The following is a 25,077-nucleotide window of genomic DNA, read 5'->3' as shown; positions in this document are numbered from 1 at the left end:
CGTCTTCATAATTTATGGAGAGGCAGTGGATCTTTCAGTCATTGTTTTCACAATTGTATTTAGGGGTCAACATCCCCTATCCTGGGAGAGTCGGCCTATTAAATTGCCTATTTCATCAACTACGCGTTCTTAACGACTCTTAGATGTTAATCAATCAAACAACGACGGATGACTTGTATGCATGTCGGGCGTCACCTATCATATTTAAAAAGACTGAATAAGTGAATATGACATTTAAGTTGGTAAGATTTAGCTCGCTAAAGTAATTATGGACTACCACGTGTATTGGTTGAGATCAAGAACAACTAGCTAATACGAATGCCCCTTCCATACCGATCATATTTAGCAACACACATACAATTGGTGGTTGAGATCAAGAACAACTAGCTAATACGAATGCCCCTTCCATACCTATTATATTTAGCGACACACATACAATTGGCTAAGAGAATTTTTAACCGACTCTTTCTTAACTCCGTAGTTATTTTATTAACCGACTCTTTCTTGACTCCGTAGTTATTTTATTAATTTTAGTGGTTGCACCAGACTTCTAAGTGACTCTCTATTTTGATTTTTAGATATCTTACTTTTTAATATGAAGAGTGAGATGTGACTATTATTTTTTAATTATTTTCTATAAATGCACTTAAACTATTTTTTCTTTATTCAATAAATAATACAAATTCAAGACTAGCTAATATAAAGAGAACTGACGCATACATACTGTAAGTTTGTAAGATGAACTGTTTGCCCGCCTACATGATCCACTAAGATAGTCATGAAAACATTGCATCGATTCAGATCACAAACACATTGCATTTCTTATACGTTCACACAACTAAATAATACACGAATTTCCCATTCCACAAGTAACATCATATTTAGCGTCAGAAATGATAAAACCGGTAGCCAATTAGGGACTCGATCTAGATTTTAATTGGAGGCCGACATACTACACAAAAAATGACCTGACCTTAAAGGGAGCAAGTTCATTTGACGCCAAGCTAATTACCCCCCCCAAAAGCCTAAAATATTAAAACCTCTAGAGTCTAGACCCCCCAAAAATGATTTCCTCTCTTTCTTTTTTGGTACCGGGAAGAAAGGACCAAATCCGTTGGGTCTGAACTCTGAACACAATAATAAAAAAAAAACTCTTTCTTCTCTCCTCCCCCATTGGACCGGGTCTGCCAGCAACCCAAGAGGCAAGCGTGTCCTCTGTTGCTTCGTGCCAAGCCGCTCTCTGATCGTCGATTTCAAATTCCCAGAACCTTTTCGCTTTCTAATTTAGTCCCACACCTTCACTCTCTCTTACATCATCACCTTCATCACCACAGTAGCAAAATCACCAACTCTCTCTCCCTCTCTCTCTGTTCGCTTTTGTCTCTTATTATATAAATACCGCTCTCACCTCTTCCACACATCCATCGCCACTTCGCCGATTCCTTTTGCCACTTGCTTAAGCCTAACGAGCTTTCTACACTCTCAAATTCTCTCTCTCTCTCGCTCTGTGGGGTAGTGGAGGTGGTTTTTCCATGGTGATGTCAGATTCGCCGGAGGGCGATACCGTCACCGCCGCCGCCGCCGCGAGTCCCGTGGCCGAGTCTGATCTCCGGCGGAGGCCGATCGCGGGAGGCGAGGTGGAGGATTCGGAATCCAAGGACGGCAATTTGGTGGCGGAGGAGACCTCCAGTGAGGACTCGGTGTTGGGGAAGTTCACCGGAGATGAGAATAAGGTGAAGAATGAAGCTTCTGTGGAGTCGGTTCATCGCGGCGGGGAGGATCGAGGCGGTTCCGGTTCCGGTTCCGGTGCGAAATTCGCTTACCGGCCTTCTGAAGTTCCGGCTCACCGGAGAATTAAGGAGAGTCCGCTTAGCTCCGATGCCATTTTCAGACAGGTAAAACTTTGCTTTTAGTCAATTTGAAGCTAAATTGCGGAATGCTAGTTCATTTTCGATTGTTTCTCTCAAGTAATTTCAGTAATAAAAATGTGTTTTCTACATTGAGTTGTGATCCTGATTGCTAGTTTTACTTGTTGTTTGATGAGCAGAGCCATGCAGGTCTCTTCAACCTTTGTATAGTAGTACTTGTTGCTGTAAACAGCAGGCTCATCATCGAGAATTTAATGAAGGTTACCCCTGTCTTTCTGTCTCTTTGATTATTTTTCTTTACGCCGTTTGGCATCCCCACTTCTTTGTATTTCTCTTTGATTTTTGTTTCTTTCGTTTGCAGTATGGTTGGTTGATTAAAACCGGTTTTTGGTTTAGTTCAAGATCATTGCGAGATTGGCCCCTTCTTATGTGTTGGTAATGCTTTGTTGTATCTCTGCTATGCTCTTTGGTGGTTAATATTTGAGGTCATCATGTTCAATTTCTTTTTCTTTCCTTTTTGGTAATATTTACTCTGCCTTTTGCTTTCACTTGCAGCCTTACTCTTCCTATTTTCCCACTTGCCGCCTTTCTAGTTGAGAAGTTAGCACTGCAAAAGCGTATAAACGAATCTGTGAGTAATCCATCTAGTGTTATTTCGCAAGTATTTTTTTTCCCCAAGTCTGAGGAATAAATGACATGTTTTATGTTCAATCTCTGAAATATGAATTTCCGGTTTGACATTACAGGCTGTTATTTCTCTTCATATTGCGATTACTACAACTTCACTATTGTATCCGGTTCTCGTAATTCTCAGGTAAGGTTTAACATGGGTGGTTGTTTTTCATTAAGTTGCATTCCCAGTTTTTTGGTGTCTATGATGGGAATTTTTTTTCATAGTGACTTTGTAGGAGGCATGACTTTGTCACCATTAGACGCGCCTTTCTTTTTTCTTGCTGAATATGTTCCACTTATACTATTGGAATGATTGTCTCAATTTGTAATAAACTTCAATAGGAGAGGCTGCTTCTCCATTTGGTTGCTGATATCTTGTAGATGGCTTATATTTAGTTAAGATGGTCTATTTGATCAATAACTTCTATTTCTGCAGATGTGACTCTGCTGTTTTATCTGGCGTTACATTGATGCTCTTTGCTTGCATTGTGTGGTTAAAACTCGTCTCCTATGTGCATACAAATTATGATATGAGAAAGGGTACCATATCAGTTGGTAAGGTAGGAACAGAGTTCTTGTTTGGATCTTCTCAGAAGTTTTTGAATTAACAATTAGAATTGTCTTTTTCCTGCCCTGTTTTCAAGAGTGAAGAAAGCTAAAATCCACAGATGATCCCTTTATTTATAGATATTTTACCACATGGAAAGTTCAATGTTTTGCAACAATTCTTTTTCATTTTTTTTCCCTGATATGTGATTGTTTTTAATCCTTGGAATCCTTGTCTTATGTTAGGTGGATGTCGTGCCTGGTTCTCCAAGTGTTGATTGCTCTCATGAACTTAGCTTGAAAAGTTTGACATACTTCATGGTTGCTCCAACGTTATGTTACCAGGTAGTTGTACATTCCTTTAGAAGTTAATTTAGGATTATTATTATTATTATTTTATATCTGTGAAGTGCTAGTATAAGTTCGTAGGCCTTTAATCATTTTATTTTATTTTATTTAATATTTGTTGGTTTTACTCATGTATCTGCACATGATTACAGACTAGTTACCCTCGTACCCCATGTGTTCGAAAGAGTTGGGTAAGCCGTCAATTTGTCAAGTTGATCATTTTTACCGGAGTGATGGGATTTATGATAGAACAAGTAAGTTGAAATTGGAACTTTTTACTAGCTTTGCTCTTTTGTATCCTTTTGATCATCGAGGAATTATGACATTTGTATTTGTCTGCACTGTGCAGTACATCAATCCTATTATCAAGAATTCACAACATCCTTTGAAGGGGAACCTTTTATATGCAATAGAGAGGGTTTTGAAGCTTTCTCTTCCATGTTTATATGTGTGGCTATGCATGTTCTATTGCTTTTTCCACCTCTGGTGTGTATACGGTGCACTCCTTCCCTCTCCCATGTTGGTTCATATTTTGAAAAATCTTTTGCTTACATACAGTATTGCTAATATAGGTTAAATATTCTTGCTGAGCTGCTGTGTTTTGGGGATCGAGAGTTCTATAAAGATTGGTGGAATGCAAAAACAGTTGAGGAGGTAGGTTTTATGTTCTATGAAGTGCATTAGTAGTTTGTCCTCTTAAGTTCTTTGCTGACATGAAATTTCTGACCATTGACTTTTGTTGTATGGGTCTTCGGGCTTTTTGGCTGCATCAGTATTGGAGACTGTGGAATATGGTATGTAAGTTAACTCTTAAGTTCCTTTGGTTATTTTCCATGTGTGTAAACATTACCTGGATAAATTATGGTTTTGGATCATCTACTTTTCTGATTTGGTATGGTGATAGATTCCAAGTTTTGGTTTCTGTTTGATATTCATAAGTGAATATATGCATTCCCATTTACAGCTCACACTGTCATCAACATCACCTGCTTTGATATAGTTGATTGTAGTATAGATTTCTGTAAATGTGTATGCTGAATTTTCAACTGTTTGACACTGTAGCATTAAATATCTTTATTTTGTATTAATTGTGTCCATTCACTCCAGCCTGTGCATAAGTGGATGGTTCGCCATATCTACTTTCCTTGCTTGCGACATGGAATACCGAAGGTAACAATTTTTCCCTATTTCCATCTTAAGTGTTGTTCGATGAATCACATTTTAACTTGTTTAGAAACTTCCAAATTAATTGTTTGCTATCTGACTTCTTCCAATTCAGGGAGTTGCCGTCATAATTGCCTTCCTAGTATCTGCTATATTTCACGAGGTATATTGTTTTGTTAAGTCAGTTTTTGTTGTTATATTATTGACTCTCTTGCTGATAAGAAGAGCTGTATTTTATGACTTTCTTCTTCATAAGAGCAGTTGATCAGTCTTTGAGTTTAGTGCTGTTCAGAAAATCTATTCGAGTGAATATTTAGATTCAGAATTTTTCAACTGATTTAAGTTTTAAGCTGAGCCACTTACACACCATGAATTGTTCTTCTTAATTCATCTACAGCTATGCATTGCTGTTCCTTGTCACATATTCAAGGGGTGGGCATTTGCGGGAATTATGTTCCAGGTATAAACATTCAAGTTTTTGTAAGCCTTTACGCTTCAGATCATTGACATTTTGGACGAGCACTCCTGTACTCATTTAGAAGATGATGCTTTGATGTAATGGTTTTATCTTCTTTTTTATCACAGGTACCACTGGTCTTGATCACAAATTACCTGTGGGATAAATTCCAGAACTCGATGGTATGTCTTGTTAAGAATAATTTATATCAATGTTACTCACTATCCAGTTAACTTTCTTTATATTATCACCTTACAACTTAAGTTTACTTCCCATTCTACTACTTGTGTAGGTTGGAAATATGATCTTCTGGTTCAGTTTTTGCATTCTCGGTCAACCCATGACTGTGCTTCTATATTACCATGACTTGATGAATCGGAAAGGGGCAAACTGGTAAATTTGCGCCTTCTTCATACCAAAATGTGGATCCAGTAGTTCTAGAAGCAATTTTGCCCAACATATTCCTGTACAAGGCAACTTCCCTCTTGGCATTGCTGCTGCTGGTGACCATCCCTCTTGGCAATGCACTCATTGATCCATAAATTTTTCGTCTTGAGCATATTTTTTTGGTTAATTCGATTAATTCTATATACAACTTGGGAATGTAATGACCACCAGCAGTAATTACCTAGTTGCTTTTCTCCAATCTCCGTATAGTTAGAACTTTTGTAAATGTTTTTCAAGTTCCATCAGTCGATCATTTCATTATCCTCCATATTTCTTTATGAATATTGCATGTGAAGCAAGTTATGATTTCTGAATGTAAAATCTAGAACTGCTGCGACCTTCTCGTATGCATAAGAGATGAACAACAGAGGGGAATTGTTGGTTGGGAAACCATAGAGACGTTCATGAAGAGTGTTGTTGCAGTTTACATCAGGAGCCTTGACCAAAATAAAATTAAGAAACTGGCTGGACTCAATCTCCCTCTTTATAAATCACACCTTGTTTTTCGTTTCAACGAAAAATTGAAACGAAAAAGTAGGCCGTATGGTAATGGACTGGGGTCACGTGATCCTCACGTGAATAAAACTCGGTGATACTGACCAGAGCCAATAGAAAACCTTGTATTTTTGTAAAGAAAAGCAAAAGTGCAAAGACACAATCTTTAGTCAACTCCCTGTCGAATCATATCTCGGAGAATGAAAAAGATGAATAATTTTTATAACAATTTGCCGTTAAAAGTGTCACTATCCCCACAAGAACCTTATTATTCACAATTGACTCTTTGACACAATCGGATCCTCCTCCTCCTCCTCCTCCTCCTCCTCCTCTCAAGTAGGTAGAGAGTGACTGAGACTCCAAAGCTGAGATCTTTTCCGAAACACAGTGAGAAACCCATGGACGATTATCGATCCAAATCGTATGGACACGGAAGAATGGAGCTGGACAGCTACTACGGAACTGGGTCCAATGGAGCTGGAGGAGGACCCAATTCCTCCGCCATTAATGGGATGCAAGATCTCAGGTGCTACAGCGCCTCCTATGCATGCCCACCAAAAATGCACAACAATGATGATAGCAACACCAACAACAAGTTCAAGAAGGGCAAGTCTGCAAATGGGTCGGTTTCGAAAAGCTGGAGCTTCAGTGATCCGGAGCTGCAGAGGAAGAAGAGGGTGGCTAGCTACAAGGTGTACACTGTGGAGGGGAAGCTGAAAGGGACTCTCAGGAAGAGCTTCAGGTGGCTCAAGGAGACCTGTGATAGAGTGGTCTATGGCCGGTAATGGTTGAATCATCAATCTTTTTTTCTGACGAATATATAATATATATTTTTGGTTTTGGTTGATTGATTTGTGCGCACTGTATCTGAATCTCTCGGAAAAAATTATGAAGATTAATGAATCCGTAATGTGTTGTTTTGGTTCGAGATCTCGGTTTCTGAAATTTTAGCAGTTCCATTGATAACTTGGTTTCTGCTGGTTCATAATAGTCTGCGTATTACAGTAGACATTGGTAAATATATGGGTTCAACTTTCTTTCAAGGCATCATATAAGTGGGTTACCATACAGCTCAACCAATAGGTGCCATAAGATTTCAAAATGATAAGGATTTTCCTGGTTTGGACATGAATGACATGATACCTCAAAATGAACTTTTAGGACCTTAGTATTGTAGAATAGGCTCTAACAAGAGATAGTAAAAGGTCTTTTCATTTGGAAATGCCAGACCTGATTGCTATGTCATCATCTCAGCAAACTTCTTTACTGTCTCGCAGTGCTTTGTTATCATCTGAGGACCTTCCATGTGTGTTTCAGGGATGTAGGTTTTCTTAAGAAAAGAATCAGCTTCATTCGGTATGTCCGAATTTTTTTTTCTTCTAAATGTCAAGCTTTTGTAGAGATTTTACATTTCAGTTTTTGAGAGGTATGCATGTCTGTCTCTGATTTTTTAGTCATTCAAGCTTTTTCTTAGTACCTAAATTGAGAGGGTATGTCTTTTGATACAATTGGGGTCTGATGACTCCACCGGAGAAATTGTTCGGCCGCTTGAAATTCTATTGCCTGCTCCAGCACCCGGAGAAATTGTTCGGCCGCTTGAAATTCTATTGCCTGCTCCAGCACTAGGCTTCAGTTTTCTGAACGGGATGTTCTGACTCGGTTCAGTAGACCAGAATCATTGTTAAATTTTAGGTGATCACAGTCAAAATTTTTGATGAACATCCTTTCTTATAAATTGTCTGGTGAATGCAGACTCATTATCAATTGGATTTCTCTGTCTCAGGTAATCTCTATAAACTATATATATTTCAAAGGGATAAAGAAACTCGAAAGAAATTATCTTCAAAAGTTTACATCTTAAAATAAGGCAACAAGAGAAAAAAGCCTAGGGTAATCTCCCACCAACTTCATGCTTATTGATCACACATCAACCTGATCTACTAACATAATGTAGAAACGTCCCAGAACTAGTCCAGCACCAGGACCCTGAATCAAACGAGTTGTCAATACAATTGCATCAAATAAGAAAAAACTTGACAAAATAACAATAGATATCTGTTGGAAGTACAGGAACAGTGGTCAATGTTGGCTGCTGCCTACAACTTCTACATGTTTTTCCTTACAGCTATTTTAAGCTATACATAGCTAGGCAGATTTCTTTGACTGCATCTTTAATGCCTTCACATATGCATTAGTAAGTTGTATCAGTTTTACCATAGACAAAGCTTTAATACTTTCTGGTATTTGGTTGTAAGGTGCCTATATAAGGCCACCATATGTTGTATGTTTGAATCATCTCAATATCAGAAATAAGATCAAGAGGAATGATATTCTTCCTCTCATATTTTATCAATATCAACCTTTTTTTCTCTAATTTTCTTAGTATTTCTGTTTCTTAGTTCCGGCATGTCTCTAGTTCCTGGGAAGGAAATATCAACAGATACCAGAAGCATAGGTTATTGAGATAATCGCTTTCCTTAAGAAAGAACACAAGGACATAACCAAGAGATTCTAAATCAATCCCCTAGCTTTGCTCTATAAAGTTCGGAGTGTAGAAAAGAGATTCTGAATACCGAAACAGATATGACACTGGGTTGCTGCATCACAAAGAACACCAAAGTGCAAAAGGAAAGCTAAAACATACCAAAAACTCGAGTCAACTTCTTGTTTCTCTGCAGCATTTACGAAATTACGACCACGCACAGTGAAATTATGAAAATTATAGTACAGTTACGGTAAACATTGCAAACTGAGATCACCAAAAACATCTAACTAATTCAAAATGAACATAAGGAGGACCAAAACCAATATTCCGGAAAATAGAAAAACATCAATTGCAATTCCAGTACACAATCCTGTTCAAAGAAACTCACTTACTTTGTTCCACCAGAAAGCAAATGTCTCAGCCTCTGACTCCAACTTGTCAATGAGTGACAGTAGTCTAGTTATGCCTCGGTGGTCTGTCAGGAATTGTGCCAGGCTTGTACTTTGAGGCTTCATGTCTCGCTAGTTCAGGAGGAACAGGACTGTTACTCTGAATGAGCATCTTCTTGAGATCATAGAACACCCCAGTGTCTTGCATTGTCAAGAATGTTGTGGCTAAACCAGTCTTTCCTGCACGACCAGTACGTCCAATACGATGGGTATACTTTTCTATCTTCGGTGGCATTTCATATATAATTACATGTGCCACATCAGATACATCAATACCTCGTCCTGCAGCATCTGTTGCAACGAGGACATTATATCTCTTGGTCTTAAAACCTTCAAGGTTAGAGTCTCTCTGTGATTGTTGTAAATCCGAATGCAAAGTAATCACATGATGATATCCATTCTTGCTCAAACTCTTCGCCAGAATATTTACATTTTTCTTGGTAGTTGCAAATACAATAGCAGTCTTATGATCACCAAGTACTTCATCAAGCCATCTCTTTAGCTTTTCAAACTTTTCCGACTCCTTGCTGATCATGACCACATTCTGAGTGATCAAATCAGTGGTGGTTCCGGCACTGCCAATGGTGACTACAACAGGATTCCTCAAGTAATTGCGGGCGAGTCGCTCCACAGCAGGAGGCATAGTTGCACTGAAAATATAAGTGGTTCATTCTCAGGTTTCAAGTTGCTCGAAGGCATTGCATCCAAAACACCAACAACCTGGTCTTCAAGTCCCTTATCTATCATCGTATCAGCCTTGTCAAGAACTACATAGTTGCACTGATTCAAAACAGCAAGACGCCTCTGCAAACAATCAATCAAACGCCCCGGCGTGGCAATGACAACCTCACATCCTTGTGCGATTTTAAAACCCTGTTCCTCAATCGACTTCCCACCAACAATAGAAACCACCTTGATTCCCAAGTCATGCGCAAACTTGACAGTCTCTTTCTCAATCTGCTGCGCAAGCTCCCGAGTAGGCGCCAAAACCACAGCATAAGGCCCTTCAGCCTCATTCTCTTCACTAATAGGAGGCAACCTAGAAATATAACTTAACATATGAAGAACAAAGGCAGCAGTCTTGCCAGAACCAGTCTCCGCAATGCCAATAACATCACGCTGTTGCAAACCGAGAGGGATTGCCCCCATCTGAATGGGAGACGGCTTCTTATAACCAGCCCTCTTCACAGCCTCGAGCAACTCCTTACTCAATTTACTCTCATCCCAATTCCTAATAGGTCTAGGAATCCTAGACCCTTTGTATGAAATATTGAAGTCCTCTCGGAAAATCCTCCGGTCCCTCATTCATCCTCAAGCTTCTTATCACTCCAATGTTGATCCACCTTCATATCAAAAGAATCATACACTAACACTACTTCCTCCTTGGCAGCCAGCTTCTTCTGCTCGAGCCGGTCCATCCTGGCGCGAAGCCCTCTCCCAAACAAGAGATGGGCCTCGTGAGGGTTTTGGTACAAGGGGTTCATGTCACGAGAAGTGTCCTCGGTGTTCTCCCAATCGAAAGAGAACCGGAACTTCTCGCTAGGTTTAATAACACGTTTCTTAGGCTTGTTGGAACCTAGATACTGCTCATGGCTTCAAGCTCCTTCTCTAGGCGGCTTGCCCTAGCTTCCTCTTCACGCTTCCTCTTACAGTGGTCGCGTTCACCGTGGGTCCGCCTCCCCGATGATTCCCGCTCTGTTCTTGGGCCTGAATCATCGGAGGAAGAGCGAGAATGGAAGAGATACGTGACTTGGGTTTCTTGTTGGCGGCGTTCTAGGGCTATCTGCTCTCGTTCGGCTTTTGTAAAGAAAACGGGTTTTTTGAGAGTTCCATTCTGCCAAAAAAAAAAAAACAAACAAACAAACAAAATTGATACTACCGGAGAGATTTCTTGGGGATACACAAATTTAACGAAGGGGTCCCGTGACAATCTCAAACAAGGTAGAGGCTGAGGTATTTATAATACAGGCTAGCTTTCCAATTATCACCAGGAAAGTATTATTATGGGATACATCGAACTCATCCTTAGTTCAAGCTTCCTACAACAAGGAAAGTAAACAATAATTAATTTAGGATACAACGATGAATATGGGGAAAATATTTACCACACATGTCATATTGCACTTTATTGTTAATTCGGTGACGAAATGCAAGCAGCTTAAATTGTAAAAATAGGTTGTGAGAGAGCAATATAAGTGTCACATTTTTAGACGAAGCGGTGAAGTGTTGCACCATAAATAGCGACAATCTGCTCATTTTCCTTTATTCTTAGGGAAGGCTTTCAGTGACGAATAATTCGTTCAAAAATGTGCATTCATCTATGCTTATTTTTTATGAGGAATTTATTGACGTAAACTTCATTTGGCAAAATGTTTGTCCTTTTTTTTTTTTTTTTTATGACTAACTTTTACCGACGAAATTTTTATTGACAAAAGTGTGTCTCCGTTAATATTTTATTTTTTAATGGGAGGATTTGCAAAGGAAATAGTCGTTGGCATAGGTGTATCCTTTTTAATTCTTTTTATGGAAGTTTTGCTCGGCAAATAATTTTGATCTAGTGTTCATCGGGTTCAGAGCTATAAGCCCAGGTATAGTCCTTCTTGGCCTAGGTCCGGCCTTGTATATTAAATAGAGATGTGGCCTAAACACTGTTGATACCCGAAAATAAAAATATGTTTACTTGTGGAGAGTTCTAAGGTCGAAGATTAGGCCTAGACTAAATTTAATAGGGCTGGATTTGGTACAGTAATCGTTTTTTTGCATCTGAGCCAAGTACCAACCGAAACACATCGGTAGGCTGAAAACCAATAGCACTACCGTGCTGGAAAAGTTAGTAACTGTAGATTTCGGTTACCAAGATTATGGTCGGTTTTGTCTCGGTTCAGGCCCAACCGAAGAGGAGGATTGGGCCTAATATTGATAAACATTTATGTAGGCCAATCACCCATTCTGGGGTGTTTTTAGACTATTTTTCTTGTACAGTTTTTACCAAATACATAAAAGCTATTAAGCTCATACTTAACTCTGCAATTTCCTGAATAATACATGTTCATCAAGTATATTCCTCACCTTCTTATGGAGATGTGAGTTCTAGAGTTGATGTTTTCACTTTTTCTCTTTCAGTTCTACATTCACAAATTACAAGCTCACATAATATGTGACTGATGTCCAAGTCTAAAAGTTATTGAATATTACATAACCTCAAATTGAAATAAACAAAAAGCTGCAAGCGATTTGATGATTCCAATGACTAAACAAACAGAAAAAAGAAACACAACAACTGCATCCAAATCTTCAAGTAGACTCCAAACACTTAACAAAAAAATGCACAACAGCTATATCTTCGAACTGGATGTTTGCACCGTCCAAATCTTCAAGTAGTAGTTGTCGTAGGCGAGTTCGCACCTCCCAAATGCAGAGCAGCAGTTTCTTCAATGTTAAAACCACAATTAAAAGCAACAGATGCGTTTCAAGCTTTTAAACGTTTGCAATCGTGTTCAATTTATACTTAAAAGCAACATACAATTAAAAGCAATAGCTTCATACTTTGCAATCGTGTTCAGTTTATACTTAAAAGCAACAGCTTCATACTTTGCAATCATGTTCAGTTTATAGTTTATACTTAACTACAAGTCCTTTTCAGTATAAGCAGAATAGATAACTTCAAGCAGAAACATATACACACAAAAAGTCACAAAATAATTAATAAGAGAACAAAGCAAAAACTTATTCACAGAGAAAGTCTCAAAGTCACATACTAATTAATAAGAGTACAAGCAGAATAGATACTTCAAGTTCAAAGAATTTTAGCATCCATAAAACATAATTACACACAAGAACTAGTAAAGTCATAATCAGAAACATCCATACACAAAGTCACAAGCAGATACTTCAAGTTCAAAGAATCAAAACCCAACCAAGCACACACAAGTTTAGATGTTTAGTTACCTAATCAAAGACCTCGATCACCTCTTTGCCTCAGGATAAACTGATAAACCCTCAACTGAAATCCATGGTCAATACCTTCAAGCTTCAAAGGACTTTCCTACCAAAACACATATTAACATATATGTTAGATAACCACGATCAATTTCAACCATGAAATTAACAAAATCAACAACAGATTCCATTTTTTTCATACAAATTAGAGCAAAAGGAGTAACAAGAGTACAAAACTAAAAAGAAAATGATTTTACCTAATTATTTGTACTCGGAAACACCACTTGAACACTGTATAAGCCTCCGAGCAACCACTTCAACCAAGCAACTGATTTAGGGTTGGTCGAACGATTTGGGGATTTCAAAATCAAACGATATCTGGGTTGAAACTTATGTTAGTGAGGTTCGCATCAATGAACGATTGTTGTTTTTGGGATTGGATTGGGGCTGGGTTGGTTTTGAGAGGAACTGAGGAAGAGAGGGTTGAGACTCGAGAGAGGCTGCGGGCACAAGTCGCAAATGACCCAATATGATTGACCCCTCTTAGGTTACCCCAATCTCCACTAAGATCCAACGGCTGTCATTCACATATGTTAGAAATCAACGGCTTAAAACATACCTAGTATTAAAATAAATAGAAAATAAGAAAAGTATATATATACCGTTGGTACGGTAATACCGTATAAGCAGAATTGGCATACCGCTACCGAGCCGCGTACGAATATACGGTAAGGTAAAACCGAACCGGACCTTCGGTTACCGTTTTTGTCAGCGCCCACGGCGGCGGTTCGGCCAGTTTTTGGCAGGTCCGGCAATTTAAGCCACCCCTAAAATTTAACGTCCATTGTATCAATATTGGGACACTTTAAATGTGTCCTAATAAACTTTACATGACGTTTTTTTTAGTTTTAATGACTTTTTTTTCATGTCTTAGTAGACATTAGACGACATTCTTTGAAAGTTTTTAAGACGTTTTTTAAGTGTGCTAATAGATATTTTAGGACGTTTTTAAACGTCCTAAAAAATGATTTATAATGACTCCTTGATAGATGACGTTTTTTTTGCGTGTCGTCTAAAGTTTTCAATGACGTTTTTTGAACGTCCTTAAATGTTTTTTTTTTGTAGTAGTAGTGTGTAAAATCCCCATTTCCAATACAACACAGACAACCCATTCTCCACATGATCAAGAGCTCCTGCTAGTACTCTGTAGCCATAGCTTGTGAACTTGGTCTCACGATGGCCGTTATTAATAAAGCTCCCTGTATCCAATCGACAATTACCTCCATTTATTAAAAATATTAATTGAATGCAGGACTAGTCAGAATTAACCAACATCTCAAATCTCAATAATAAATTTTCCCAAGGTATAAGTACTCACTTTCGCTTAACGTTATTGGAAAGTCCTGAGCCAAAACCTCTAGTTGTGCAGTTGTAAACCCTTGCGGATTCCTAGCTTGGTTATAATTCATGTACAAAATTCTAGGGCTGGGCAATTAAGCCCGAAAACCCGCAAACCCGGACCGGCCTGTCAAAGCCCGACCCATTCGGGCCGGGCCCTATTTTTTTTTAAGCAAAACGGTTCGGGCCGGGCCTTCAATTTCAAAGTTACGGTTCGGGCTGGGCCTTCACTTTCAAAATAGAAAAAACCGGTCAGGCCCGTTTTAGTTAAAAAATAGACATATGTCCATATATGATTGGTCCAAATATAGGGCTCAAAATCTTAACATAGGATCGGATGCACTGAATTTTAGTCCTCTCTAAAATACCTAAGCTCATTTAGCACTCTCTCAGCAGCCTTCGTTGTTTCCACAAACTCGATCTGAACCTAGAGAGGTTGCCTTCATTTCTTCGGTCCTTCTTCCCGATCTGGGTGGCTGCCTTCTCTCTCTCTTCTATCTCTCTCGCTCAGACGGTCACCTCACCTCTCCTCCTTCCATGGATCCTTACAAGGTACGAATCTCAACGATTTGTTCGTTCATTTTTTTGATTCGTTTACTATCCGCTGTTTAATCAATCATCAATTATTAGAGGAATCACACACAAGCAGTTACAGAATCGTTAGCAGCTTAGTCTTTCACCCTCTTTTGAATTGAACCCGATCTGAACGGAGAGAGGTCGACGCCGAGACTGCTCTCTCCCTCACTTCACCTGCACCGCGAGACTGCTCTCTCTCTCTTCACATCACGCTGTGAGTTTCTTTCTCTTTGTTCAGTTTCCCTCTCTCTCTTTGTATCTCCGTATCTCTCTCCCCCTTTCAATCTCTCTGTGTTTTCGCTTGTCAAGTTTTAAATTTGTTATTGATTTGCAGGTGGTTCGTTGGGTTTGTGCTTGGTGCCAAGGGGACTGTGATTCAGTATGTGGAGTATCAAATTGGGTTTTAGTTTCGGTTGATTAGGTTCAGTTAGGTATCCAATCGAGCTCCTCTTTGACTCTTTCCGTTTCCGAGCTTAATAGACTAGTGAATTCTCTCTGCTTCGTTTTGGTTCTGTAACTTTTGGTTCTCATGCTATTTTTTCGTAATATGATAAGATGGTGTTGTCATTCCAATTCTGCTGTTAATCATAGATTTTATGTATGATATTTGAGTGCAATGGTGCAATGATTCTCCCTGTTTTGATTCAAATCTTCACCAGGTTGATATGAATGAAATTTGGTTATTTGGATATATAGATATAGAAACGGTAAAATACATGTTTTTGGGCCCGAAAGCCCGCAAGCCCGGCCCGAAATGAAACGGGCCGGTCCTTGTGGGTGTAAAAACAGGCCGGGTCCGGGCCCAATGAAAAATGGGCCGGTCCCGGGCCCAGTGAAATTATTGTTGGACCCGGCCCGTGCCTAGCCCTACAAAATTCGTTATGAGGAGTCAAGAAACAGTGCCAAATGCATGAACTCTACTTAACGCATGCTAAGTGAGGTTAAAGGATGAAATGTACTAAATTCCGGAACAACCTTCCACGCATGGTACGGAGGGATCCTTAAGAGATTGAATATCTCCAGCTTCAGAAAAATCAGGAAGCCTTGTATCCTACAACCATTAGATTAAAATTCAAAATCACAAATTAAATTCTTAGTTTAGAATAATAAAGAAAAGTATGATGTAACCAATATTAGAATAAAAAGAATAAGAAAGAAGACCTTCTGAAGTTAACATTGACCTCAATCTGCCTTGCAAGACGAGCTAGAGCTACTTGATTCTTATCATTATCAATTCATTCTGAAAATACTTGGATGAAACGTTTTTCTGGAATTCGGAGATTGATAGGCATGTTTTTCAATCCTTACTGGGCAGAAACCAAAAATCAAACAGAACACAAGATTTTTGGTTACGCAGTGAAAACCTCAAATATGAGATTAAAAACACTGCGGGGCTCTTACTCTTTAGAACCCAAAATAAAGACAAATTATTTATGATGAAGGATATATTCTTTACAAACTCAAGTAACACTAGCTCGGCTACAATCACTAGAAATTACTAATGAGAAGTTTGTCTTCAATGTTGAACTCCTTCTTCACTTGAACAATCTCCAACTATCGCCCTTCTTGCTTCACAACCTCTCTACTGATCTCAAGAGAATCAATGCACATGAGCAAATGAACAAGAACACTTAAACATGGAACAAGTGTCTTGGACTTCTATGAAACTCGATCTTAAGCAAGCAAGACTGTCCAATAATTCTTGCGTCTCTCTCTCCTCCAAAAGAACACACACTTTGATAATACATTGAGGAGATCATAGATCCTCAATCATGACTCAACCCTAATATGACTCCTAATAGGGAAAGAACTTTCAATAAGAGATATCCAATAAATCCTAAAACGATCAGGACTTTAATACCACGATTTTAACAGTTGGATATATCTTTGAAACGCAATAACTTAAAGCCCAAAAGATACTTCCCCAAAATCGACCTTCCTAAATCATAGGACTGACTCGGACAAATTGGAACTGACTCGGATGACTTCTTTATAGCATTGTATAGGGATGCCAACACACACACACACAAGAAAATTGTACCTACACATTCCTTTCCATAGCATTCTACAACGAAAAATAATTTTCTTAACTTCAGCTTACACAAAGAATATTCAACATGGGCATGGAATCATGTAACTGTCAATCAAGCATACCAATCTGGAACTAGAAATGCAGTGCAAAAAGATGTTGTAACTTGTCACCAAATGAAATAATAAAATCTTTTGGAAGTAGGCATAATTTGCAAAACAAGGCTGAACATATTGGGAGACATATTATCATTTAGGCACTGGGATAACATGGGTGCTGCTCGCAATGGTGGCACAATAAAGGAGGCTGTAGAGCAGCCAGAGCTGCTGGGTCTTGTTTACAATGGCAGAGGCGCAGAGCCAAGAGGAAAAAGAAAGAAAATAAACGGTGGTAGTTTAGAGAGAATATGAAGGAGAGAATGGGAGAGAATATCAAGGCTAGAAGCGTTGCACTGAGAAACAAGCAGATGGGGAAGAGTGGTATGGTGGTAAAGATCAAAGCTTGAGGATAATGAAAGTAGGGATTTCAAAATTCAAAATCAGAAGCAAAGTTGAAGAATTGTCAGTCAGAGATAACGCATGGCCAATTCCAAATGGTTAGTACACTGATGGGAACTGCAATGGGTTGGTTAGTAGGTCTAGCTCATAAGATTTTCTTCCATATTGACCGTGGAAACTTAAAGGAAGACTGAACCAGGTTAGAGCACTAGTGCATAACCTTATGCCAATGCCATTTTCATTTTTCTCATACAGAGCCGGTAGCAAATTTAGAAGTAAAAATGACGAGTATAGAATAGAGTAACATGTTGCTTTAAATCTGGGGCAAAACAGGCACCCATCTCTTAACAATTTTTGTTATTTTCTTTTGGAAAAAGAAAATTTACATTGTTTATCACGCAAATGGATCAACGTGTTAAAGCACAAGTTGAATCAACAAACACTTTCAGCTCTCTTCCATGGGTAACTGAGTTCAAGTAAAAATCACCTCTCAGACTCTCTCACCTTCGATATATATATTTTTTCTTTTTCGAAAACCTATTCTGAAGAAAGCATACAATCAAATTAAGAGATTTACAGCAACCAGCAGAAGTCAGCACCATCTAGTAATGGATCCTCTCCTCATGGTCTAACTGCAGGCCTTCAAGGCCTCTAATGGCAGTTTCATAGTTTCTAATTTGTGAGCTATGTCTTCCGGTACGAGTAGGGTCCGATGACTCAACCGGTGAACTTCTTTGGCCACTCGAAATTCTGTGGCCTGTTCCAGGACTAGCATCGGTTGTGCGAACACGGTGTTCAGACTCGCTCCTTCCAAATCCCTCACGACTGCTGGAAACAGCAGGTCTCCTTGATGATCCACTAGATCGGCCCAACATATTGGGATTTGATAACTGCAAGTTGCAAAGCATGCCCATAAGATTGTATATAAAAGGCAATGCAATTATTTATTGTCTAACAAGTGTGTCAAAGAGGAAGAAGATTTGAGAGTCGGGAATGTGTGTAACAGAGGCACTGAATCAAATGCTGGTATTCCACCATGATAATGCGGCAAGAAAAGCCACTAACCACTATGAGCTTAGCATTACTGCCTATAGAAACATATCAGGCGTTTCCACACCCATTTGAGACCCCCAAAAATAGGACAAGAAAAGATTCTACATTAAGAATACTGCAATTTAAATCAACCCACCAGATTATTCTCTCTAGTTATCGCAGAATCCATAGCAATTGAATTTCTCTGCCTTGACACACTCGCAGAATTCAGAGCTGGTCCCGGTATTCTCCGCCGAGAGGCATCCAGTGAGGATAAACCGGCTATCCGCCCATCTTCCTCACCTGCAAGCCAGAAAGCAAATGTAGTTGAAGGAATGAGTTACATTTACAACTTAAAATAAGAAGAAGAAAGCATGGGATAATCTCCTAGAATAATGTTAAAATTCATCTGAAACAATGCTAAAAACTACCAGTCTGCCTGTCCACAATGGCAGGAGCATGCGGCATTCCAGAACTAGTTCCAGCACCCTAAATGAAACAAGATGTCAATACGAATCCATCCGTACACCATAAGAAACAAAATCAGTTTAACATAGAAATTACAAGGGCACGGGTGGGAGGTGTAGCCAGCTGTGATTGCTGATACTTCAAAATTGTCCAGTCAAAAACATAATCAAACTGGAAACCTGTAGCGCACACAAGGGATACAGGAAGCGTCAAAATATGACTTTAGCACAAAAGCATAAGATGAGACCAGAAACGCATACTGTAGCAAATAGATTTCAAACCTTCACGAATGAAGACATCACGGAATATCTTTTTCAGATAAACATAGTCTGGCTTATCATCGAATCGCAGTGAGCGACAGTAATGGAAATATGATGCAAACTCTGTTGGATAACCACGACACAAGGCCTGATAAAACATTAAATTGACCAGTCAGAAGATGATAAACAAAAGGCCTGAATTGCATACAACCAAAATATCCGCAAACATCATACCTCAATTGAAGTAGAAACCTTTTTCTCACTAATTTTTTCATATTTCTGTTTCTTAGTTCCTGCTTTTAGTCCCTGCCAAGGAAGACTACGAGCAAATAGCATTATCAAACGAACTATCAACAGGTAGCAGTGCCAAAAAAACTAGTACAGGGTCTTCAGAGATAATCACCTTCCCTTAAGGAAGTACATCAGGACGTAACCAAGAGATTCCAAATCATCCCTCCGGCTTTGCTCTATAAAGTTCAAAATAGCAGAAATCATTACTAAATGAGATATAACACTAAACTGGAACAACATTACATTACAAAGAACACCAAAATACAAAAGGAAGGATTGAAACATACCAATCCCAAGGTGGGTGTTCATGCTTGCATATCTTGCTGTTCCAGTCAGATTCTTGTTTTCTCTGCAGCATTCATATCACGCAACATGAAAATTTTATGTTACTACATTACCTGCAATCATGTTCTCGTACACCATATCCAGTTTCATATACACAGAACTTATTAGAAGCCACACCCATAGGCATGCATCATTCATTCTCACCTATATGGAATATGTTGACGGGTTGTACTATCCCGATATTTCTTAGCCAGACCAAAATCAATCATGTATACCTACAAAAGTGGAAATCAAATATGAATATTAGCATAAGCACCTCAATATATGAAATACACACTCAAAGTAAACCAAAGAAGATCAGTATTGCATGCAAAAAATAGAGCAAAACCTGATTTGCACGCCTTCCTAATCCCATGAGAAAATTGTCTGGCTTGATATCACGATGAAGAAAGGATTTGGAATGAACAAATTCAACACGATTGATCTAAAAATAAATGTAAAGAATGTCAGAAATTAGTAAGTAAACCAATACAATGACTATGTACACACTCAATCACCACGTACCATTTGATCTGCCAGCATAAGAACTGTTTTCAAAGAAAGTTTCCTACTGCAGAAGTTAAATAAGTCTTCAAGACTAGGACCCAGCAAATCCATTACCAAAACGTTATAATCTCCTTCAACTCCAAACCACCGCACATTTGGTATCCCAGCTGCAATACCAAATTTACAAACCAGGAAAACTTGTCAGGCTTAAAACCAATAGTATGAAACTCTATATAACAAAACTACTCATCAACGGAAAATTACATACTTCCTCCTTGTAGGATCCTGTACAACTTGGATTCATACAGCAACTGAGGATGTTTTGTCTTCACATTTTCCTAAAAATTGGAAACACGGTCATTAGCTTTTTATGCTCCAGAAGAAGTATCATTAATCAACCAAATTCATTAGACGGAACTCAGGACGAAACAAGGAAATCATAGGATTTGGCCCACTTTCGCCGGTGGTACTGATTCTTCTTATTAACCTAAAAGTCAGAGACTGAAGACGATTGCGGTTCATTACGAACCAAAAACAGGAAAAGTACATGACAAAGCAAGCTTATACCACTAATGCAAAAACCAGAAAAATCTATTGATCTAAGAATTAGTTGCTCCCCAAAACAATGGCATTACTACTAAACTGAAAGCTGAAGCATTTCTACCAAGCACACCACAAACTCATAAACCATATTCTCCCAAATTTTCAGAGCACCAATTTCCACCATCCAAATTGGCATCAAACAGAACCAAACGAGCAGAGCATGAAAACAAAAGTCAACATCAGGGGGAGCTCAATTGCAACACTCACCAGCTTAATCGCAACCTCCTCGTTCGTCTGAATATTGGTACCTACAACAACACCAAAACCGATCAAAAAGATCAATAATTTAATCACCTCCATAAAAATCACCCAAATCCAATTTTGACCCGCGATCAGAATCAGAAACACGAACCAAGATAGATCTCCCCGAACGAGCCGCTACCGATCTTCCGTCCCAGCCTGAACTTATTCCCAACACGAGGCTCCATTTGCGCAGCCACCCGAACCCAATTCAAAAATAAATAAATAAACCCTAACCCTAAAAATCACAGACCCTCCTAAAAATCAAAGCTTTCGTGAGAACCTAAGCGCCGAGCAGCATAACAAAAAGCTCCGCCGACTCGCACCGCAATGATTGTCGTCCAATCGAAGCAAAACAAAGAAGAAGAAGCAGAAGAAGAACCAAAGCAGACAAATTTGTACGGACAGCAATGCACGCTGTGTGGGTTCTTCGTCTTGGAGAGAGAGAAGAGAGAAGAAAGAAGAAAGAGAGATCTAGGGTTAGTGAATTTTTTTTTTTTTTAATTTTTTTTTTTTTTTTTTTTGGGGCGGTTGGGTTAAAAGCAATTTGGGGTTAAATTTACAGAGGAGGAGAAAAGGCAAAGGGGCTTTATTGATAATATGTTAGAGTCTTGTTTGCTTTTGATTCAACTTTGGGAGACCTAAAGTTTGGTGTGTGGGATTAGAAAATGTTTTTGTTTTTGTTTTTATTTTTTTATTTCCGCGCTTGACGAAAGCTGTGGTGTCACGTGACTTTTTCTCCAACGAGGTGGAGCGTGCCTGACACGTGGACCACCTGTGTTTGGTTTTTCCTGGACCCCTGGTACTGTAACTTTTTTACCATTCAATTGCGTTAGTAAATAGAATAACGGTAAGAAATTTCCTTGATGCGTGCATGTTTTAGAATACAAATAAAGATTTGGTGACTTGAATCATTGCATATGCGCTGGCAGGTGGGATCAGCTTGTATCTCAATCCTACCTAAAGTTGGCCACTTAAGGAAACCAACCATGATTATTATTTACGGTACAGTAAAAAGTAAGAGAATTGGGACCATCATGAAAAATTAAAAAGTTTACTCTCAACGTTTATAACGTTCAACCTACAGTCACAATTCGATGGGTCGCGACCACCGTCCGAATCCGAAATGATAATATTTAAATCAGATCAAATTGATTGATTTTTCTGAAACTGTTAATATTCAACAATACTCAAATTTAACACTTAAACATCATATTTAAAGGCATATAGTAATTTTTATGTAGCCTTAGTTTCTTTAAATAGTTTTCAATTGAATTTCGGTACTTCATAGGTAACTCTAGTATTTTGAAAGCGCATGTAAGAAAATAACTCCATATAGATTAAGCTACATGATAAATGTGTTTTTAGGGTCCTTGACTCAAATCACTTAAATTGATTAAAATTATCTCACTTACTTCAGCAACAGATTTTTCTTCCCACTAACTCAATTTAGAGAGAAATGACAAATTAACCCTCAACCTAATTAAACAATTACATCTAATGCCACTTTCTCCTCTCTCTCCAGCATGATACAGACTTTCTCTCCTTTCTCTGTCTTCACTCTGACAGCTCTCTCTCTCTCTCTCTCTCTCTCTCTCTCTCTCTACCCAGCACAATCCAGTCGTCGGTTGGACTTCGCCTTTGACTCATCTCAGCAGCAGGAAGAGGAGACCGGTCATCTCCGATCCAAACGTCCGGCCATGGTGGCGACTTGCAAGAACAGGAAACCGGAACTTATTGTTGTCTCCGTTGCTCATCGCATCCGCAGATTCGCCTCTGTCCTCTGAAAGCTGTTTTGGTGCTTCCGAGTAGCACATGAAGAACACGAAGTTGTTCCCAGCACAATCCAATCGTTGGAGCTTCCCACCGGCGGAGATGGTGTCGTCGAGGAGGAGGGCGAGGTTGCACAATCAGATCAGGTTTCGAGGAGGCTATAGGCTCGAGCTCCCAGAGGACGTCAGCGACATCATCCACGACTCCTGCCTTGCCGAAAGACTACTTCCGATCTCGAGTCTGTAACCAGAAAGATGGGAGAATAGGACATGGGTGCCTAGATCATTTTCTGGGTGCCCAAATCAGATTTTTGTTTTTTTAATAACGGGACAGAAGGAAATAAAAAAAATAAAAATTGAATGTCTATTGGGGGGGGGGGGGGAGGCGGGCAATAGACGTTTTTAAATTGATATAATCTCTTCATTTTTTTCTTTAATTAAAGTTTTATTTATCTAATTTTAGGAAGATTAGTTTCCATTCCGACTACTGAAAGTTCTATTGGAGGGCAATAGACAATTGCCCCTCTATTGGGGGCAATGGGAAGCAATAGACATCTATGGGGCAATAAACATTTCCGACGACCTATGAAATCTCCGACGATCTTTTTGGAGATCTCTGGCGAGGTTTTCAGAAAAATCCGGTAGGTGGCAGCCGGTGACAGGAATCCGATGAAATCTCCTATAATTTCTCTCTCTTCCATTGTCTTTTTCTCTCTCTAAGTAACAAAAAGGTGAGGGTAAAATGGTATTAAAAAAAAATAATGAAGTATTAGGGAAGATTTAGAGTGTTTTGGGTAAGAGACAATTTAAAAAACTTAATTACATAAATTGACAAAAACCCTTTCTTTTTTTATTGTCCAACTCCTATAACAACACATGGAAAATTTAGAAACAAAAGCAAGGACAAAATTAGAAACAAAAGCAAGACCAAAAGGAAAAAACAGAGGGATGAGACAAATGAAATCCAACTTTTTTTCATATATATAGAAGTTAGCTATATATACACTAAAATCCAACTAGCAACTCTCTTTCTGCAATGACTGTAAGCAGAATGACAAAATACTCTAAAGCCTCCAGTGTGACCAAAAGGTTGCGTCTGAACTCTTTTAAGTTCCAAAGTAGACATTTATGGATTAAAGAAAGTAGAACCACACTTGCATTTCCATCCTTCAGGCTCATAATTGGCATATTGAACTCCAATGTGGTCAGTGGTCGTGGGTATCTGAACTGGAACACAAGGGACACAACCTTCACATCTGTGAGCACAGTTTGGTGGGATTGACCCAAGCCTACTCATAAGCCCTCTATAGTACTCCTCCCCTTCATACTTCTCCTTCACTCCGTCAAAGCTTTTCTGATCAACTCCCTGAAAACACAAACACAGAAAATACATATATGGAAAAGACAGAAATGCCAAACTAACAAAACCCAGAAAAAATGAAAAGAGAGATTCTTAAGGGTAATGGGTGTCTGTGTGTAATGTGTATGTACCTGTTTTGAGCCAAATGTAGCTCCTTTGGTATGGGGGGTTTGGTCTGTTTGGTTCATCAGCAAAATGAAAGTAAAATGTTATTCAGTATGAGAAAATTAAATGGCTTTACATGTAGAAAAGGAAGAATAGATAACCTGGTTGACGAGGAAAAGGCTTGCTAATTGTTACAGAAACCCAACAGAGAAGAGAAACCACTAGAATGAAGCTGGATGTCCTTGAGGTCTTCATTTTTATAATGAGAGGGGTACAAATTGCAGGGAAAGAGAGAGACTTGGCTGAAGAAAGAAAACTGGGAAGTAGCTAGAGAAACTACTAGTGAATGAGCTACAAGGCAAAAGTTAATTGCTTTTGTAGCTCAAAAAAAGCCAATTTGAAAAAACAAAACCTATTGAAGACAAAATGTAGTGCTCTCCTTCTCACTCTCCCTCTGGTTTCTGGGGTTCTGGAGAAAGAGAGAGATGTTTTTTTATCTGAGAGAGGGTGAGATTCTGCTTTCTTATCAAACAGATGGAATGCTATAGAAGGGTAGCTAGCTCTATCTGACTCTATCTTAAATATAAGAATTAGGAGCGCGATTGTCAAAGCCAGAAGTAGAACTTTTCCAACTGATATGTGAAAATTCATGGTCTACAAGAGTACCTATCAATCCAGTACAAATGCCTAGACTGCAGAGCCTTAAACTTACTTCGATAATATATCGAAAATTTTACCTTACTCT

The 25,077-nt window shown here is 38.9% G+C and overlaps 4 protein-coding genes and 1 pseudogene across 4 annotated transcripts; 2 read left to right on the top strand and 3 right to left on the bottom strand.

Annotated features, from left to right (window-relative positions):
- Positions 1 to 1,088: 1,088 nt before the first annotated feature.
- Positions 1,089 to 5,768, top strand: LOC112187921 (diacylglycerol O-acyltransferase 1). Its single transcript, XM_024326888.2, has 16 exons — positions 1,089 to 1,895; positions 2,048 to 2,128; positions 2,230 to 2,303; positions 2,424 to 2,499; positions 2,615 to 2,682; positions 2,977 to 3,100; positions 3,333 to 3,431; positions 3,587 to 3,688; positions 3,784 to 3,920; positions 4,007 to 4,088; positions 4,208 to 4,228; positions 4,542 to 4,604; positions 4,714 to 4,761; positions 4,996 to 5,058; positions 5,184 to 5,237; positions 5,348 to 5,768. The coding sequence occupies exons 1-16, from the start codon at positions 1,533 to 1,535 to the stop codon at positions 5,450 to 5,452; spliced, it is 1,560 nt and encodes a 519-aa protein (XP_024182656.1). The 5' UTR covers positions 1,089 to 1,532; the 3' UTR covers positions 5,453 to 5,768.
- A 400-nt stretch (positions 5,769 to 6,168) lies between these two features.
- Positions 6,169 to 6,925, top strand: LOC112187923. The gene has a single exon (XM_024326889.2). The coding sequence runs from the start codon at positions 6,396 to 6,398 to the stop codon at positions 6,780 to 6,782; it is 387 nt and encodes a 128-aa protein (XP_024182657.1). The 5' UTR covers positions 6,169 to 6,395; the 3' UTR covers positions 6,783 to 6,925.
- Positions 6,926 to 8,938: 2,013 nt separating this feature from the next.
- On the bottom strand, positions 8,939 to 16,136 carry LOC112187755 (annotated as a pseudogene).
- A 1,542-nt stretch (positions 16,137 to 17,678) lies between these two features.
- Positions 17,679 to 21,606, bottom strand: LOC112187754 (casein kinase 1-like protein 1). The gene is made up of 14 exons (XM_024326668.2): positions 21,208 to 21,606; positions 21,063 to 21,103; positions 20,521 to 20,590; positions 20,271 to 20,419; positions 20,095 to 20,190; positions 19,911 to 19,981; positions 19,709 to 19,770; positions 19,534 to 19,597; positions 19,365 to 19,449; positions 19,152 to 19,278; positions 18,967 to 19,049; positions 18,834 to 18,891; positions 18,560 to 18,705; positions 17,679 to 18,260 (listed from the first exon to the last, which is right to left on the bottom strand). Exons 1-14 carry the CDS (start codon positions 21,281 to 21,283, stop codon positions 17,973 to 17,975), a joined length of 1,416 nt encoding a protein of 471 aa, XP_024182436.1. The 5' UTR covers positions 21,284 to 21,606; the 3' UTR covers positions 17,679 to 17,972.
- Positions 21,607 to 23,890: 2,284 nt separating this feature from the next.
- LOC112185662 (EPIDERMAL PATTERNING FACTOR-like protein 3) lies at positions 23,891 to 24,991 on the bottom strand. Its single transcript, XM_024323930.2, has 3 exons — positions 24,494 to 24,991; positions 24,359 to 24,402; positions 23,891 to 24,233 (listed from the first exon to the last, which is right to left on the bottom strand). The coding sequence occupies exons 1-3, from the start codon at positions 24,585 to 24,587 to the stop codon at positions 23,994 to 23,996; spliced, it is 378 nt and encodes a 125-aa protein (XP_024179698.1). The 5' UTR covers positions 24,588 to 24,991; the 3' UTR covers positions 23,891 to 23,993.
- Positions 24,992 to 25,077: the final 86 nt, after the last annotated feature.

Source organism: Rosa chinensis, chromosome 2 (genome assembly GCF_002994745.2).
Source record: "Rosa chinensis cultivar Old Blush chromosome 2, RchiOBHm-V2, whole genome shotgun sequence".
Taxonomy (NCBI): domain Eukaryota; kingdom Viridiplantae; phylum Streptophyta; class Magnoliopsida; order Rosales; family Rosaceae; genus Rosa; species Rosa chinensis.
Note: the sequence above shows the minus strand (reverse complement) of the source record. Positions and strands in the feature narration are given on the sequence as shown.

Coding starts and splice junctions, on each gene's coding strand:
- LOC112187921 (XM_024326888.2), top strand. CDS start 1,533: ATGGTGATGTCAGATTCGCCGGAGGGCGATACCGTCACCGCCGCCGCC. Junction 1,896..2,047: donor CCGATGCCATTTTCAGACAG/GTAAAACTTTGC, acceptor TTTGATGAGCAG/AGCCATGCAGGTCTCTTCAA. Junction 5,059..5,183: donor TTGCGGGAATTATGTTCCAG/GTATAAACATTC, acceptor TTTTTATCACAG/GTACCACTGGTCTTGATCAC.
- LOC112187923 (XM_024326889.2), top strand. CDS start 6,396: ATGGACGATTATCGATCCAAATCGTATGGACACGGAAGAATGGAGCTG.
- LOC112187754 (XM_024326668.2), bottom strand. CDS start 21,283: ATGGAGCCTCGTGTTGGGAATAAGTTCAGGCTGGGACGGAAGATCGGT. Junction 19,982..20,094: donor TAGGAAGGCGTGCAAATCAG/GTTTTGCTCTAT, acceptor CCACTTTTGTAG/GTATACATGATTGATTTTGG. Junction 19,050..19,151: donor TGATGTCTTCATTCGTGAAG/GTTTGAAATCTA, acceptor TGTGCGCTACAG/GTTTCCAGTTTGATTATGTT.
- LOC112185662 (XM_024323930.2), bottom strand. CDS start 24,587: ATGAAGACCTCAAGGACATCCAGCTTCATTCTAGTGGTTTCTCTTCTC. Junction 24,403..24,493: donor GCCTTTTCCTCGTCAACCAG/GTTATCTATTCT, acceptor TGAACCAAACAG/ACCAAACCCCCCATACCAAA. Junction 24,234..24,358: donor CTACATTTGGCTCAAAACAG/GTACATACACAT, acceptor TTGTGTTTTCAG/GGAGTTGATCAGAAAAGCTT.